At 36.9% G+C, this 19,438-nt stretch overlaps 2 protein-coding genes across 2 annotated transcripts; one reads left to right on the top strand and one right to left on the bottom strand.

Annotated features, from left to right (window-relative positions):
* Window positions 1-67: 67 nt before the first annotated feature.
* On the top strand, window positions 68-13,674 carry LOC118267927 (uncharacterized). Its single transcript, XM_035582184.2, has 3 exons — window positions 68-229; window positions 12,628-12,745; window positions 13,438-13,674. Exons 1-3 carry the CDS (start codon window positions 145-147, stop codon window positions 13,598-13,600), a joined length of 366 nt encoding a protein of 121 aa, XP_035438077.2. The 5' UTR covers window positions 68-144; the 3' UTR covers window positions 13,601-13,674.
* A 4,043-nt stretch (window positions 13,675-17,717) lies between these two features.
* On the bottom strand, window positions 17,718-19,291 carry LOC126910731 (uncharacterized). The gene has a single exon (XM_050694078.1). The coding sequence runs from the start codon at window positions 19,181-19,183 to the stop codon at window positions 18,617-18,619; it is 567 nt and encodes a 188-aa protein (XP_050550035.1). The 5' UTR covers window positions 19,184-19,291; the 3' UTR covers window positions 17,718-18,616.
* Window positions 19,292-19,438: the final 147 nt, after the last annotated feature.

Here is a 19,438-nt window from a genome sequence, read left to right as displayed (position 1 = left end):
AATTGAATTACAAATACATAATAAATACACACATAATTAAATTAAATGGTTGTATGTAGGTACTGTAAATCGAAATATAATAGACATGTAATACACCAGTTGCTTACTATTTGAATTCGTTGTTTCGGGTAAGGAACATATAAAATGAATTTCAAATTGTACGTTTTGGCATATATTTTTGGAATCGCGTCAGCGGCAGTCTACAGGCAAAGGAGAACACCGGGGCCGGGTAAGATCTTTATATTGTCGAAAAAAAAATTTGTACACAAAGCACTACTGGGCTTTTTTCGGTTTTTCGAAAATTTCTCAGTAGGTAGTAGCACGGAGTCAGGAAATCTGCCCGGTATATGGCAGTAGGCTCACCACATGGGACTTACAACATAAATTGTGAAAAGTGGGTGTACATAGTACAGTGACATTACATGCCATAATGTGCACCTCTGCCTACCCCTTCGGGGTTTAAAGGCGTGACGATATGTAAAAATTGTTTACTATGTACCTTGCAGTGTCGAGCAATTTACAATCTAACTACTGATTACTAACTACGACCGCTTAAAGTAGTTATTAATCATGATTACAATAAATAAATTGTAAAAAGTAGTTAAATATTTTGATTACTAACTAATAATTTTGTTTGCAATCACGATTACGAGATTATTTTTCAAAACTAAATTTTTTTAAGAGGGGAAAGTCATCCAGTTTCGTCATTACACACAAATTATAATACAATATTCCTAGATTGGTCGGAACGGTAGCTGGGAAACTGGCTACCGTGCAACGGATTCACAAATTGTTGTTTCAGGTCTGGATGTCATGTGCATGTGAAATTGTATGTTTGTAAACGCACCCACGAGAAAATCCTATTGAACGTTTAAAAAATATAAATAGATACGAATCAAAATCTTAAAATTGACTTCAGTAATCAATGTTGACCGTAAGTAGACTCATACCCCGGATCTTTAACAAAAGCGGTCCACTTTAGAATGGAGGTCACAGAATTAAAGAAACAAAATGTGGTATTTTGTTTATAATTCGTTTTAAATCCGGGGTTTTTCTAAGGAATGCGATTCCGTTAGTTTATATCTATGATTTACTTTACGATGTTGTTTTATTAAGTCGAAGTTAGATGGATAACTGTCGAAATTAATTTGTTTATTATGTAAGTTAAGGAATGTGGTCCAGAATGTGTTGTGGACGATGGTTATTTTATTTTGGCAGTTTAAAGGCTATGTTAATGCGGTCATTGTACTTTTGTGGTTGGTCGTAGTTAGGTGGGTTTACCCTTTTATGTGGTTAGTCTAGTTAGGGCTGTTACTTGCTATTAATTTAATTGATTAAATCCCAGTTAATCGGTAGAAACTGCGTCCTGTTATTTTGAAGGTCGAAATCCTACTTATATTATAAATCCGATAGTTTGCATGTTTGTTATTACTTCGCGTTAAAATGGTTGAAGGGATCGAGATGTAATTTGGAACAGGTGTTAAGTATTTGGCTGCCAATAGAAAACTGTTGAAGGCAAATCCTCCGCTAACGTCGGTCACCGATGACCACCACGGCGTTCAAAGTGTGTTCACCTGTCCCGAAAAGTTCATGTTAATTAAAGTGACCTATCTATTGATAGGGTACTTTTTATGCCACGAGAACGCGGGCAAAACCACTGGCAGAAGTTAGTTAATAATAGGTCACCATCCAAAATCTATAGCTTGACATCGATTTTTTATATTAGTTCTGTAGTTTTTGTATTATCTTAATTTATTTCTGTGCCAAATTTTATAAACATATTCATTTCTTCATGAAAGTATAGGCGACAAGCATACCGTATTTTATAATATTATTAGTAGAATGTTAGTCTTAAAGCATGCATAGTTTATACCTAAGTATTATGTCTTTCAATAATTACGTAGCAGGAAAATTATTAAATATTCCATGTTTTGATTAGAACCTTTAGTGTTTTACATAGCAGAATTTTCTTTTACGTCATTAGGACATTTTGCATAAACATCATTATGTATATATTTATGTATGTATTATGTTTTAAACCTACGAATTTGCGTAATATATACAACATACGTCATAGATTGTTATGGTTGTACCTGTTTTATGGCGCTTTTAGTGAAATTGCGTTCTTTGGGTATTTCCCAAAGCTGATGTTGATCCTAGTTTGAAGTCCTATTACTTAATTTTTAAAAAGTGTGTTTATTCAAATTATCTAGTCAGTTTCTGTACTCAAAGTTAAAATCAAAGTTAAAATTATTTATTTCAACTAGACCGAGAACACATTTTTGAACGTCAATGCTAATAATGCAATATTAAAAAAAACAAAATGTCTGTCTGTTGGTCAGTTCTCTACTGAAGCTATTTGCTCGTTCTATACTCCATAGGTTACTCTTTTTAATCTAATTTGCAATATAATTCTTGGGTACATTGTTTCGTTTAATATTTGGACCACAATATTTCATTGGCTAGTTACTTACGTAACTCATTAAAATAGTGAATTACAATACCAGTAGCAGTTTTATTTTGCGGTTTAGGCGTAAAATCGAGTGGTTAGCAACATATAAATAACAAAATAACTGGTTTGAGGTAAATACACAACTACCCGTCCAAGTATAGATGCTAAATAACAAAGCAGGGATCAACTAGTTCATACCTGTTCTTATGAATTAAAAATAAATTACTATTTTTAGTAATTTTGTTACTTTGCTTAAGTGCTTTTAATTTTGCGTTGTTGGTCAAACCGAATACGAGGTTTTCGGGCATTGATGTCAATTATTCTGATAGGACGAAGAAACGAAAAATAAAAACCTGATGGTAAGAGATCAGCGCTGCCCATGGATACCCGCAACACCAGAGGAGTCACAAGTGCGTTGCCGGGCTTTTTAAATAGGTACACTCTCTTTTCTTGAAGGTTTGTAGGTCGTATCGGTTCGAAAATACACAGCTCATTCCACTATACTTGTAAGGCTAATTAGCTAGGATAAGGGTATTTTGATAACATTCAAAACAGTATACGTACTATAAATACAACGTATACCTAATTAAAATCGTAGTTGTTATGATTCTAGTCAAATATTAAATTGATTATTGAAATTGTATCGAGTCGAGAGTTAAGTATTGCAACACTTTGTATAACAGTTTTTCTTTGACATTTGAAATGTGAACATTCGAGATCTGACGGTTGAACCGAACACTTGTACTTTTTACTTTTTTTAATAAATCCGCTTATATCGTCACAATCCTGTTTTAATTTTAGAGGTAAGGATTCGATCCTTTATCTCAGAAGTGGGATAAATCTAATACGCCTACAATTTTAAAGAAATATCTTTGATCAACGTGTTCACGTATCGCCACGTGTTTTGTGCTGCGTACGCAAGTCACTGGAGATTATCCAAGTAATGGACGCAAGCAGTAAGCGTAAACGTCGCCGTGACCGGACCAAAGAAAGAAGAACAAGGACTAGAAAGCAGCGAAGGCAACGATCGATCTATCGCGATTCTTCGTTGGAATCTCGTAGCAGTGGAAGTCGCAGTTCCCGTGAAAAGAGTACTAGCCGCCGCCGGCCGAACCGAAGTCGCAGCCACGATGGGTCTCGCAGTCGGAGCAGCAGCTGCGAGCAGCGTCGGAGTGGCAGCTACGAGCAGCGTCGGCATAGCCAGGGCGTGGACGGGAGACGCAGTAGGCGAGGCCGCAGCAGACGTCCAGAATCCAGCACGGAGCGACATACACCCCCACTTCCTGGTCACGTGAGTAATACTAATGTTCTTAATAACGACACGCAAGCGTTTCTTGCTACCTTAGTGGAAGCTTTAACCAGAAATCGATCTCAGAGTAATAAATTTCCCATGCTAGGCAATGTGATTCCAGATTTTGACCCTATGGTAAAGAGTCAGACTATAGTTATGTGGATCAATAAAGTTGAAGAATGTGCTAGGCTCTACGGTTGGGGCGATGATCAAATAATACATTACGCGCTGCCTAAACTGTCAGGAATTGCTAAAACGTGGTACCAGGCCCTTCCATCTATGTCGTATTCATGGTCTGAGTGGAAGGATAAACTGGAGCAATCATTTCCAAGTAGTGAAGACTATGCTGAGTTATTAACCGAGATGTTATCAAAACGTGCCAAATTTAACGATTCGTTAGAACATTACTATTATGAAAAAATTAATTTACAAAATCGCTGCGAAATATATGGTAGACGTGCGGTGGATTGCTTACTGTATGGGATCGAGGATCGGTCATTGAGATTAGGTGCGAAAGCGGCTAAGTGTCAGGAGCCGGAGCAGGTCCTCACGTATTTTCAATCCATCAAGCAAAATTTACGCGAACCTGATAAGTCAAGGGTGAATTTCGATAAACGTAGCAATACTAATCCTTCATTATCCAGTAATAGTTCTAAGCCAATGGGTACTAACAGTGAAACTAAGACTTCAAAGTCGAACAATATTGCGTCTATCATATGTTTTAACTGCAATGAACCTGGACATTTTAGTTCTAGATGCACGAAAAAGATATTGAAGTGTAATGTTTGTTCCAAATTAGGTCATTTGGCAATTAACTGTCCCAGATTACCCTCCGACTCGGTTAATAAAATTGATAAACCTAAAGAAAAAGACGTGATGCGTATTGAAACAAATAGCACTAATGACACTAAATATTTAATTGATCTAAAACTCAACGGTGAAGTCGTTCAAGGCTACGTAGATTTGGGTAGCCAATGTACGCTGATACGTCACAGCGAAGCTGTTAAAAGGGGAATCACGTGGACTGCTAGCAACTTACCGACTATGAGGGGTATAGGTGAGAGTATAGTAATACCAGTGGGCGTTTCAAACGTCATTATTGAAATTCAAGGTATTATGGAGGAGGTCAACGCGTACATTGTTGATGATCGTGTTATTAAATATTCAGTTTTAATTGGGCATAGTTTCACAGAGAAACCGGGAATAGTTATAACGAAAACTACACACTCATTAATATTTACTCGTGATCAGTCAGTTAAACTAGAACTAAATTTGAAAACAGATATTTTAATACCCCTAAAGAAATGTATCTATTACCCTGTTTTTCGACAAACAAATATTCTGGTATGGTTCATGTTAGTGGCTCCTTACGCGGTACCCCACAAAATGAATATTATTTGATGCCTGGTGATTATGACATGGAAAACGGAGAGGTTAGGATACTGGTGCAAAGCTTTAGTGACAGTGCGGTTTGTTTAAAAATGCATACGCTCATTACACGAGTTCTTTGTACTAGGAATAATTTAAGTATTAATTTATTGGATTTTGATAATGCTGAGACCATGGCTGCCTTCAATTGTGGCCAACAGCTTAGTGATTTTGAGATTAACCAATTAAAAGAGTTGCTCAAGAGGTATGAAACGTGTTTTTCGGATAACCTAAAAGATCTAGGACTTACTAATGTAGTTGAAATGGAAATTAAATTACGCGACTCTCAACCAGTAGTTTATCGCCCGTATAGGCTATCCTTTCCGGAGCGTAGACAGGTTCAATCTATGGTAAAAGAAATGATCGAAGCAGGCATAATATTGAGTCAAACTCGCCTTACGCTAGTCCAGTCCTACTGGTAAAGAAAAAGACTGGCGAAAGCAGATTATGCGTTGATTATCGCGCATTAAATAATAAAACAAAAAAGGAACACTACCCTTTACCCTTAATCGATGATCAGCTTGACAGGCTAACTGGTAATTCTTTATTTGTAAGTCTAGACCTTGCATCTGGTTACTACCAGATCCCAGTAGAGGCAAATTCTCAAGACAAAACTGCATTTGTTACTCCTGATGGGCAGTATCAGTTTAAACGCATGCCTTTTGGACTAGCAAATGCTCCGTCGGTATTTCAACGAGCAATGAATAAAATACTGTCTAAAGTCGATTATACAATCGTTTATATGGATGACGTATTGATTCCTTCGCGATCCTTTGATCAGGGAATGAGACGGTTAGACGAAGTACTTCAGATCGTAAAAGAAGCAGGCCTTACTCTTAAGATAAAAAAATGTAGTTTTTTCTGTACTGAGCTAGAGTTTCTAGGATTTCATGTTAGTGGAGAAGGAATACGTCCAGGGAAGCGTAAAACATTAGCAATAGAAAACTTCCCGATTCCGCGAAACATCCATGATATTAGACGATTTATCGGCCTAACTAGTTTTTTCCGGAGGTTCGTAAAGGACTTCGCCCTTATTGCTCGTCCACTAACAGATCTGTTAAAGTCTAAATTCGCCTGGAAATGGACGGAGGAGGAGTCGGAGTCATTTAGAGTTTTGAAGGCAAAATTAGTCGAACGCCCTATATTAGCTTTATACGACCCCCAATTAGAGACCGAAATTCATACAGACGCGTCGAAGCTAGGTATTGCGGGAATTCTCCTACAGCGAGGTACTGATGGCTTACTCAGGCCAGTGGCATATTACAGTCGAAAAACTACGGTAGATGAGCAGAAATTTCACTCTTTTGAGTTGGAAACCTTAGCTGTAGTAGCATCTTTAAATCGTTTCCGAGTCTATTTATTAGGACTAAAATTTAAAATAGTCACAGACTGTAATGCGCTACGTACAACCTTGACTAAGAGGGATCTTGTACCACGAATTTCTCGCTGGTGGATCCAATTTCAGGAGTACGACTGCGAAATTGAGTATAGACCGGGTTCTCGTATGGCTCACGTAGATGCTCTCAGTCGTGCCCCTGTGAGTGACCCATCAGATGTAGATACTGAGCATGTTTTCGATGTTCTGCGCGTAGACGTTCGGGACTGGGTCGCTACTGTACAAGGTGACGATAGCGAAATAAAACGTATAAAAGAAATATTAGAAGACGATCAGACTAAGTTTGTGGCTGACGTGAGTAAAAATTATATGATAAAAGGTGGTTATGTCTATAAAATTTTAGATGAAGGATTGCGATGGTTGGTTCCAAGGGGTTGTAGATGGCAAGTGTTGCGCATGAACCATGACGAGGTAGGACACTTTGGTTTCGAAAAAACGTTGAGTCGTATTAGAAGCATATTTTGGTTTCCGAAAATGCGTCGGTTCACTAAGAAATACGTCTCAGCTTGTTTGGAATGTGCGCATCATAAGGCACCCGGTGGTCCCAAAGAGGGTGTACTCCACCCAATACCTAAGTTGGAAAAACCATTCCATACAATCCATGCTGATCACCTGGGCCCATTCATTCGCTCTAAGAGAGGCAACATGTATTTGCTCGTAATTATAGACGCTTTTACAAAATTTATTAATATACGAGCTGTTAGAGATACTAAGACGACTACGGCAATCAAGGTATTTAAAGAACATTTTAGTTATTTCGGCGTTCCTTCTCGTCTTATAACAGATCGTGGCTCTTGTTTCACAAGTGCAAAATTTAAGAGTTTCATGGACCAATTAAAAATAAAGCACATCTTGAATGCAGTAGCCACTCCGAGAGCGAATGGACAGGTCGAAAGGTTTAACCGAACTATAATTGATGCTCTAAGTACAAAATGTCATGACGGAAAAGATAACTTATGGGACGAATATGTAGGTGACGTACAATTAGGTATTAATACAACTATTAATAAAACAACAGGGAAAAGCCCCTCTGAGCTTTTGTTCGGTTGTAGATTGACAAACGCGGCAGAAAACGTATTGAGTGATGTAATTGCTGAAACAACTGAACGAATCGACGGTGATGCGTTACTAAAATTGAGGTCGAACGCTAGGGAAAGGATAGAAAAACAACAGGATTATGCTAAAAAGCACTTTGATAAGCGTAGGAAGAGTCGTACAACATACAATGTAGGTGATTTAGTCAGGTTAGAGAGGACAATTATAGACAAAGATCATGTAGGAAAGTCACATAAGCTCATCCCGAAATTCCAAGGCCCCTATAGAATCCTCAAATTATTACCTAATGACAGATTTCTCGTGGAAGACACTCCAATAACAAGAAAGGGTAATAAGAGGTACGAAAATGTTGTTGCGTTGGACAAAATCCACCCTTGGATGAATTTTAAAGGTTACGCCAGTGAGAGCACTGACAGTGATCAGAGTGAGGGTACAGAAATAGAACTAGACAGAGAATAAACTATTAGTCCACATAACAGGTAGTAACAATAGTATTATTACATATTGTCGATAATAATGAAAAGTTGGGTTAGTCGACTTCCCTGATGAAAATGAGTAGAAATGCGTGTCTTTATTAAGGATATATAGGTACTTGAGCAATCAGTGCAGATAATGAATGGCATTGAGAAATCAATGTCGCACGTATAATGATTGCAAGATAGTGAGTAAGATTATAATATGTGAGCACAATTTGTCATAGAGGTCAGTGCAGATTATGAATGGCACCAAGATAACGGTGTCGCACAGATGACCAAAGATCGTGACAGATTGTGCAAGAAACAAAGAATGAGAATGCTGATACTGATTTATGAATTTGATTTTTGATAAAGATTTTGGCTCGGATAAAAATAATTAAGCTGAATTGAGATTGACTTAGATTTAACATAAATCGATGAAATTTTGATTGTGATACGATTTGAATATAGCATATTAGTTGAACAGTAAAGTAAATACAGAATTTAAGTTGTGATATGAATTATTATTGAAAATAAATTATTATAGAAAATGTCTTAATAATCAAGTCTTTTACCTATGTTTTGTTTTGTATTTTTTTTATTACCAAATTAGTTATTATTGTGATCTACACCAAAGTGAAAATGAATTATTATAGAAAATGTATTAATAATCAAGCCTTTTACCTATGTTTTGTTTTGTATTTTTTTTTATTACCAAATTAGTTATTATTGTGATCTACACCAAAGTGAGAGGACTCACTTACACAGGATGGCCGAGTTGTAAGGCTAATTAGCTAGGATAAGGGTATTTTGATAACATTCAAAACAGTATACGTACTATAAATACAACGTATACCTAATTAAAATCGTAGTTGTTATGATTCTAGTCAAATATTAAATTGATTATTGAAATTGTATCGAGTCGAGAGTTAAGTATTGCAACACTTTGTATAACAGTTTTTCTTTGACATTTGAAATGTGAACATTCGAGATCTGACGGTTGAACCGAACACTTGTACTTTTAACTTTTTTTAATAAATCCGCTTATATCGTCACAATCCTGTTTTAATTTAGAGGTAAAGATTCGATCCTTTATACTTAAGCAAAGGAAAGTTTATAATTTACCGTGTCCCAACATAAATTGATACATCAAGTAGTAGTGTTCATTATACCTAATTGATATTCATAAAGGAACATGATGAGTACGTAGCGCCTACTAGTCTTACAATTACTTAGCCATTGTTACTGGATTTTCTTGCGGTAATGGAATGAGTGTTCTATTGTTATCTTTTTAGAATTGCTTTTCTTTTAGCTAGTATTTTGAGTTGAGCAGTGTTTGGGATGATAATGATTCTACGTTTGCATCTCTGGACGTTTTAAACACACCTGTCATTTTTGACAGAGGGTTCCTAAGATTATTGAGGGACAGAGGACTCCTAAGGTGAAAGAGTATTTTTTTACATTTGATGGGTCTACGTTTGGCCACTATCTCGCCTACTGGTAAGCGAAGCCTACGATGGAGCACATCTGCCTATAAGCAACCTATTCATTTGGATCTTAAAGACACCCAGGTTATACCCTTCAGAAAACACAGAATCTAACAAATAATTCATTCGCAATTTGAAATCAGAAAAAGTAGGAACTTCTGTATAGGAAAACCTCTTAAAAAAATCAATATACCTATCTGATACGTTTTACAAATGTCATGCGCAGTCATCTTTGCAAACACCTGACCAATAAGGCAGTCACAGTTTAAAGTACAGTAAAAGAAATGTCAGACGGACAAATAAAAATCAAGTAGATATTTTATATTGTTATCCGCATGAGCCTTCTTGATTATTTATTTATTTATTTATTTATTATTTATTTATTTATTAGGACAACCAGTAGTTGTTACATTAGGACTTATATCTAAACACTTACATAATAATAAATTTAAATGCACAACATTTTAAGGTGTCGCAACATGCACTGTAGGACAACATAATGGTGACACTGTTCTCAGTTAATAGGAAAAAAAATATAATTCAAAATAAAATACAATGTGAAAATAAAATAAAACACATTCAAACAAAACAATATTAACATACCCGCAAAATTATACATGGTTAAGATAACTAAGACTAAATAATACAAATGATACAAATGAACCAAAAACCGAATTCAACAAAAAATACAAGAAAAAATTATGAAAAAAAAGGAATTAATTTAAAAATTTTAAATTATTCCTAAATAGAGATTTGCACACATATATAGAAATGAAATTTATAAGTAAAATAAAATAAAATTAAATTAAATAACAATTATATGTCAGCTGTATGACCAGTATGATCACCATGATCGCTCAATAATCCCACAACAGTCTTTTTAAAATTCGGTAGTGTGTCGGCAAAAATATCCACATCACCAGAGATTTCATTATAGGACCTAGACAGTCGAGACAAGGCAGAAAAATCCTTCAAGTTGGTCCTGGCAGGTGGTCGATGCAATAACCCAGCCCTGAGAGTCGCTTTCCTGGGAACACGAGCTGGCACACGCAAACAGAATGTCCCCAAAAGCGGCGGACAATGAAATCCGTATCTTAATACCCTATACAGAAATGTCAAGTCAAGCAGACGTCTCCGAGTTGCCAAACTATTCATCCTGAAATGCCCCAATCTGTCGCTGTATGACTTTAATTGTTTTTGCAACCCTAATGAGAAGGTGAGGTGTCTTAAAAATCTCCTCTGAATCCGTTCAATTCGAAGTTGGTGAACATTATATTGTGTCAAGGTCCACTCGAGGTCTTCACGTAGGAAAAAAACTTTTGTTGCACGAAATAAAAATGCCATATATTGAAAAAAAAACTTCCTTCTAAAAATTTGTTTACCTATCTTCTATACGTTTTGACTACAAAGAGACTTAAAATCTAGAAAATGCTATACTAGTTTCAATCCTACTAATAGTAGACATGCGAAAGTTTGTATGTTTGTTTAATTGTTACAACTTCACGTCAAAACGGCTGAAGGGATCGGGATGAAATTTGGAACAGGGGTAGATTATGGTCTGAAATAACACGTAGGGTACATTTTATCCCACAAGAATGCGGGTGAAGCCATTGGCAGAAGCTAGTTGCCAATACATCGGAGTTTGAAAGGATATTCCATATACCGTAAGACCAGTTTCCACCCCCCAAAATAAGGGTTTGTTGTGGTTATTTGGATTTCTCTGCGTGTATAAAATTGTACTGGTGTGATTGTCGGTAACGATTAGTACAGTGCCGTGTTGCGTAGATATTTGTATGAACAAAAACAACTAAGATATATTTCTAGGATACAGGTAACCATAATTATATAATGAAAAACCAGTAAAATGATCTAAGAAACTCATCAGACATCAATAAGACTACCTTAATAAGTTTTCCGATAATTTTATATTTGTGAAAACCATACGATCGTATGACGTCACCATCAATCAATCATATCTCGGAAATCCTCTTCCGTCTAACATAAAGGATTATTTACACTGATATGTGTATTTAATCATTAGCTTTTGGCAGAATGCTTGAGTTCTGAATCACTGTTGACGTTACGTCACCTCTTTGAGACCTTTTTGCCTTTTTTTACTTTATAAGGAGAATCCGTAATCGTGATAATTAAGTTGACATTACTGAGCATTCGTTCGCTGACGTTGACGTGGTTATTTTCGTGATGTGACGTTGACGTTGAATCGAAAACGGGTTTTGTCAGAATTAGTTGTTGTTTTCTGAGAAACTTGATACTTGATGGATGTGGTTACGTCAAATTGTTTTTTGATAGTTTTTTAAACCGTCATACTTTTTTGTGTTTTGTTTTTGATATTGATTGTGATATAATTAATGTAAAAAATAGTGAGGCCAGACAATATGCATCATCAAGTATCTGGTGCCTGTTTGTTCCAAAGGGCAATGTTGCTTGTTTCCAAAAACAACCAGGCAATGTAGGATATAATGCTATTACTTTAAGATAATATGAAACGGGATTTTATTAGGTATTTTTTATTAGATTAACACAATGCTCGTTATAGAGCAGTAATTATTTCATCGCCAACTACCTATTTCCCAACTTGGGTTCCCAACTATTTAGAGAGGGTATTAATTTTTCTACTTGAAGTAACACCTTAAAATATTGTTAAAAAAAGAAATAAAAAAAACCTCACGCATAGGTGGGCAGAGATGCACATTACGGGACGGAGTGTCGCTATACACCCACTTTGCACCATTTGTGTTATAAGTCACATGTCAGGGGGTCAACCTATTGCCATATACCGGGCATTATTCCAAACTCCGTGCTACTACTGAACATTTTTCTAAAATCCTAGCAATACTTTGCCTGACCAGGGAATCGAACCCGAGACCCCTTGTGCGGCAGTGCAGTCGCACTACGGACCACACGGTCAACGGGGCATTTAGCATTGTTAACACATTGAACGCCATGGTGGTCACTAGTGACCGACGTTGCCGGAGGATTTGCTTTCAACAGTTTTCTATTGGCAGTCAAAGACTTAAAATAGTAATCGTTATTATTTACAGGCAATAAACCAGGTTGCTATGTATCTTCGTTGGGTCGGTACCTAAAGGGGGGTAAGATGACCGAAGATGTCCACTGTGGCCGGTTTGAATGCCACGATGATGAAATTGTAATCTCCACGTAAGTTGTTCGTAAATTAATTTGTACTGGCTGTGTGATTGACCAGAAATATTTCTTTACATATTAAGGTTTTTGTTCTGAAAAGGACGGCTGCTCTTGCTATCAATAGCAGCCGTATATTCATTAAAATAATTAATCATTTAAAAACAAAATTTTACCAACGGATTCAGAAGTACCGCGGAATTTGCAAATGAATTTTCTGAATAATACAGCTGCTCTTACTAAAGGTACGCGTTCACAGGCCTGCATCGTACGCATCGCACGCACCGCACGCAACGGATTTTAGTTTGTCTTGTATAGAAACTCATACAACTGCGTCCACTGATCCGCATCGTTGGCAATGCCTACATGCGATGCGTACTGATGACGTCATAAGGAATGCGTAAAGAGCAGCTGTACTGTTCAGAAACTTAATTTGGAAAATCACTTCTGAATCCGCGATTTGTTATTAATTTACAATGCTTTAGCACGATTGGCCGGCTCGACCGGAGTGATACCACGGTCTCACGAAAACTGACGTGAAACAACGCTTGCGTTGTGTGAGTGAGGTTACCGAAAGCCCAATTCTCCCATCCCAATCTTCCCAATCCCCGATTTCCCAACACCTCTTAAAACCCCCAAAAAGCCGGCAACGCAAAATTAGGATACTAACTATATACCATATATCAATATATATTGTTTTATTTTTTCAGTTGCCCTCTTGTCAGTACTGATGATCCGCATTGTAAAATACTGTCGTTTGAAGGAAAAAATCTGGTGTATCCATTCTGTTGTCCCCGTGTTACTTGCGATGGTGAAATGAAACAAGAAGAGTACGACAATAATCGTAAAAGGCTTCTCTCTTCTGTATTTTAAGAATCAACGGTAAATATGTATTACCTACAAAATTCTAAAGTGCATATTCAAGAAATAAAATTGTGTCATTAAGATTGGCAAGTTTCAACTTTATTTGTATCAATATACTGGTTATTTTAGTTATTTAATATATAAAATGTCCGTGTCACAATGTTAGTTACCGTACTCCTCCGAAACGGCTTTACCAAATTTTAAGTCTAAGAATCGGCTACTATCTATTTTCTAGAAATCATTTATAAAGGGTAAAACAACGTATGCCAAGTCAGCTAGTATTGTATAAATTTGTTTAGATTTAATTTAATTTTAAATATTAAATTTCAAATAACTTAATGCCCACTTCAAAAAGTAGGAGTAGGAACTGGGTGGTTATTAGTCAGTGAGAGTCTGACACTCCCCCTTGCCTCACCCAAGGTGGGACAAGTCTTTGAATGATTTCCGCCCCTCCCCCTAAAAAAGGAAATTATAATATTTCTTTTAGACACCGCTTACCTTATTTTCTTAACAAACTTTAATATAAAGAGCATTCATATTGTTTCTTTCGATAACGAATTTTATTACTCATACAAATAAAGCTCAAAGTGCTATGCAGTTCATTTCTACACAATCCCAGCTGTAATGCAGTGACGTCATCATTAGCAGATTACATCTGTGGCTCTAGTGAAAAGGGATGTAAGTCTAAAAATGCAACTTTACAGGAGACGCAAAAAACGCTCCGCGCGATGTTTCAAAATTTGTAGCGGTCAAACTGCTGCCGAATTAAATACATGTGATGTGTTTTATAGGTAAACTTTTTATGCTCTTTGCTATTATGGAGTCATTTTTTACGTAAACTTAATAGTTTCCGAAATAGTGACTTATACCAACCACAAAATGAATGCCTTAAGGGTATAAAATAAGTTATACCCCTTTACATTTAAATCAAAAGTTTATTTACACAAGTGAAAAAGGATACGCATTTGGAATATTTTTTATGATAACTAAGTAATTCAATGGAATAATAAGTGATTAACTATCAGAAACACGTGTATTTGTTATAAACTTACCATCAACATGATTAAAATTTAAAAAATATGAAAAATAGTTACTTATTCCCTTTTTCACATTGATTACAGACAAGTTAAGGGGGACATAAAGACTTATACGAATCATTTTGTGTAACTTATATCTAATTTTGGACACAAGTAAAACTAAAAAAATACTTTATAGTGTTTTTTTAACACAAGTAAAACTAATAAATTACTTTATAGCGACCAGCCATTCAAAAACGAAATATTATTTACTTTAAAAAATACCCCTGGGAAACGCTGCAAAAACCTTTGGCGTATAAAGTGGATCGGAAAATTGGTCTACTTATACAACTAATACTGAGTCATTCCCGCTCGTCCACACCCTGTCTGTAAAGTAATTTTCATATTTTCTTGATTAACTCTTAGACTACACGTGAGATGACGGGGTGCGGACGACTAGGAACAATGCGTTCTATACGTCCACAGAGTAGATGAACAGAACGCAACATTCCCAGTCGTCCGCAGTGCGGACGAGCGGGAAAGACGCCTAATACTTAGTGATAACAATAATAACATAAAATAGGTCCGCAAGGCAGCTTGTGGCGAGCTGTTGGGCATTGGCGACTCCACGGACCTGACTCCCGGGAGAGGCCCTATTTTTAGGGCGGCCGTACACGGACTGCTCGAGCAGTTAGCGGCTGAGCGACATACACGGACGGCTCGAGCGGTCGGCGTCGACTGCTCGAGCCGTCGGTTGTTGACTGCTCGAGCAGTTGGGTACATACGCTACCCAACTGCTCGAGCAGTTGATTTTCTTTTGTTTTTTTCAGCAGACGCCGCGAGGCCGCAAAGGGCAGGGGAGGGAAGTCGGAGAGCTGTCGACTGCTCTAGAGCAGTCAACGGCTCGAGCCGTCCGTGTATGCCTCGCAACTGCTCGCGAGCCGTCGACGGCACGATGGAATTTCATCGTGCAGTTGACGGCTTGAAGCGGTCGCGACTGCTCGAGCAGTCGTGTGTACGGCAGCGAATGAATGGCTATAGTTCATCGCGCAGTCGCGGCTTCAAGCAGTCGGTTATAACTGCTTGAAGCCGTCCGTGTACGGCTGGCCTTAGACTCCGGTTAGTACCTGCGACTAACCGGAGAGGCCTCTCCTACCTCATTCTTGCCTTAACCGGCTGGTTTGAGTGGAGATTCGCAAGAGTGGAGTTGCCTTCAACTCCAACTCGGGGAAGGATGTATCCCAGTAAGATGCTGGTAGGGGTCTTGACCATACTTCCGGGATTGCTCTAATAGCCGTGGGATGCCTCTCCTTCCTCAAGTAGCTCAACGTATGTTGCCCCCTTGTCGCTACATGCTAGCCGTTTTCGGGGACCCAATAATTGAGTTTGAGAGTCACCCCCTGCCTGTTTATCCGTATGTATCAATATTGGTCAGGGGCAGGGGCCTTAGTATCCCATAGTTAACCGGTTAACTATTCCACAGCCACCCACACCCATATCCCTATCATTTCTTTTTACCATATCTTACAATAGTCCTGCATCAACCGGGGATTGTCCTTTGGTGTATTTCCATAGTGCATACAGGTATAATCGCCGGTTGATGTCCCATTACATTTAGATTAAAATTTTTCAACGGGCCTCCGCGAGTTGGCTTCGGCTCCTCGTATGCCTTCTAAAGGTCCGGGACCCTGTGGTCCCGAAATAGGAAAAGAACAAAAATAAAATAGTAACAATTAATAAACGGAATAACAAAAAAAGCACCGAGTAATAAGTAAAATAACCTATGTCAACAAGTTACGACTCTTTACAGGAATAAACACTTATCATTCGTATTTAATTTTATTATTGTAGGAAATATTATTAGAACAGAGACTAGAAACTCAGTGTAAAAGGGTACATGTTGACTAAAATCCATACAATTTTATGATAACATTGAAATAATCGACTAAAATAAGTGGAAAAGGATACAACTCACTCGCGTAATTATCGATTTTCAAAAATAATAATCAATAAACGGAAAAACAATAACAGCTTTGGTTTAGCAAAAAAAGCATCGAGTAAATCGAGTTGCAGCGCGCTCCCCACCCAACCGCACTGTACCCCGAATCGTCCATTCGTAATTTTTTTCACGTAAAATGAAACATACTCGTAGGATATAAATACAGTTAAATCGATTTAAATTGATTAATTTCAATATTAAAAACGTGAAAACAGATGTCAACAGACTTGTTTTTGATTTTTCTGTTTTATGTAGGTGAAAAGAGATTTATGTCTAGTAAAACCATTATTCACTAAACATTTTTTAAAGAACAAGTACACTTAAGCCGTTTTACGCCAAATAAAACGAAACGCTGGAAATCTATAATTAGTTAAATTCCTACTCACAAAGTAAAGATGTCATAGTTCTGTATAAAGAAATTTGAATATACTTATACCCGAACTTTCCATTTTTTTTTGTTTGAGTTAAACCCTTTTGCACACAGTAACTTCTTTATTTTTAGAGATAGGTTAGATCCGTTTTCACCAATCGATAGAGCATTTTTTTCTGAACACTTTGGTGTACTTAACTCATTTTCGCCAAAATCGGACTTATACCCCTTTTCACTAGGGCCACAGACATGGCACTGTTAGGCGTCTGTGTTAAAGAGATTCGCAGGTCAATGACCTGTAAGTCTGCGAAGATATTGTAACATGTGATTATATAGAATTTGTGTTAATTATAAGGATACAGTGAACCAGAGGTTAACGTTCCCACTCCGAATAAGGATGCAGGTTCGAAACCTAACAAAAACAAAGTGGTTTTTTGGTAGTCTATACTTAGGTAGGTACTAATTAATTGACGGTTAGCGCGGTGGTTGGGCAACCGGCTGCCGTGCAACGTGTAGCGGGTTCGATTCCCACACTGAGCTATTTTTTGTGTGACCCACATATTGTTATTTCGGGTTTGGATGTCATGGTGTATGTGAGCTTGTATGTTTGTAAACGCATTCACGACATATGAAAAAAGTCTAGATAAAAACAACGTTTTATAAAAAAAATACACAAAGAAGAAAGACTTTTACTTGACGAGACGTTGATTGCACTACTAGTATAGGTATAACAAAAAAAAAAACAGGAAAAATATATAATTTAATGATGTACAATTATTTTACTGACTGACAACCAATCTCTGTCAGTTGTAAACATCTTACGGAAGTTTTGATTACAGAAGATATAATTATAACATGAGCTCAAGAATTTTGATATCAGGTCCATATAAAATAGGTCATATACTTATTATATTTTATTTCTATCTCTAGTAACCTAGATAGTAGCAAAAGTTGACTTTATAAACATGTTTTGCTACTGAGAAACGTCTACATAAATTATATGTACTCTGTCTGTATAAATATACGTAAAAATTATTAACGAATAATATACACATATTGAATGAACTACTTACATATGTATTTAACATGACAGATAGATAGATTAGTGTTTATTGTACACTATTAAGAAAAAAACATATAAACAATAATTTAATAATGTGCACAAAAGCTCAAACTCAAATCATTTATTTCATTCATGTGTATACATTAGAACATTAGTTTCAACATGAAACCACATTATAGTCTTATCACTGATAGTGATTTCTACCAGACAACCTTTGGATGGACATATTGCAATAGAAATATTTATATGGGATGTGTACTCCGTCATAAGAAGAAAGAAGTTAAAATAATGTTCATTAATCACATATTGGTTACATAACAAATATTTTATTTATACACATAAACTATACACACAAACATTGCAATAGCGGACTTAATAATTTCTATTAAAAAAAATCGGACCTTTTTTGGAAATATATTACACTTTCCATGTTTTTTTATTGTATACAATTTAGTTACACAGATTCTTACATACTGTGTGACAGTAACAGTAGTGACATCTATTAGGAGAACTAAGCACTAGCGTTTCTGATTATCACACTGCTTGAAGCATTTTCACTTATTCAACAAATAAATCACTAGATTTCATTTTCATCACCGAAGCCATTAAAATTTTCCGTATAACACATCATGGCTCCTTTCCTGCCCTTCAAGTCATCAACATTAGACGTGAACTTCGCCAGTTTCCTTTGTGGCTCCACATTCTTCGCAAACACGTAAGCAGCGTTCGGTTCTGTCTCCGTTCTAGAAGACTCTTTAGTAATGTAGTGGAACATTATGAAGTAGTTCTCATTAATAATTCTTACTACTGCATGATCATTGACTTCCTCATTACCACACTTGCATCCCATCTCTAATCCTGGCATCACTTCTTCGGGAGTCTCCACAACTCTCATCGGCATGGAATACCGCTCCAATATTTCCCCTTTCTCCGAGGTCATTGACACTTGCACGGGAATCGCTCTCCTTCCATCGGCGTAAGAGCATTTGATGCTCACAGGACTCTTAGTGAACGAGAAACGAATGCAGGTAGGCTGGTGTGAGGCGACTGGGTAAAATGCCACCATTGTCCAGTCCCCATAGATGTTCCTGATGTTTGCTTGACTGACACTCAAGAAAGTGCAAAAGAGGATTATTTTCCACATTTTTGTAATATTTCACACGAGAACTGATGTAAATGCTTGTGCTTTAGAATAAAGAATGTGTACTGACATGTATGGGATGCGACCTTTGGCCGTTCCTGATAATTGTGTATTAAATAGAACGTGTGGGAGTGAGATAGCGGTGTTTGTTAGCTGTTATTCGCGTGCGTCCACAGTGACGTGATTTTATGTAGAGCAGTTTATGGAACGTCGGTTAATGATGTCCTGTGTTGCTAAAGTCGTTGGCTTCTGTTTCTA

This window comes from Spodoptera frugiperda, chromosome 6 (assembly GCF_023101765.2).
Source record: "Spodoptera frugiperda isolate SF20-4 chromosome 6, AGI-APGP_CSIRO_Sfru_2.0, whole genome shotgun sequence".
Lineage (NCBI taxonomy): Eukaryota > Metazoa > Arthropoda > Insecta > Lepidoptera > Noctuidae > Spodoptera > Spodoptera frugiperda.
This window is presented reverse-complemented; position numbering and strand designations above follow the sequence as displayed.

Excerpts from the sequence above, each read along its gene's own strand:
- LOC118267927 (XM_035582184.2), top strand. The coding sequence starts at position 145 with ATGAATTTCAAATTGTACGTTTTGGCATATATTTTTGGAATCGCGTCA. Across the intron at positions 230-12,627 it reads AAGGAGAACACCGGGGCCGG|GCAATAAACCAGGTTGCTAT; the intron begins GTAAGATCTTTA and ends TATTATTTACAG. Across the intron at positions 12,746-13,437 it reads GATGAAATTGTAATCTCCAC|TTGCCCTCTTGTCAGTACTG; the intron begins GTAAGTTGTTCG and ends TTATTTTTTCAG.
- LOC126910731 (XM_050694078.1), bottom strand. The coding sequence starts at position 19,183 with ATGTGGAAAATAATCCTCTTTTGCACTTTCTTGAGTGTCAGTCAAGCA.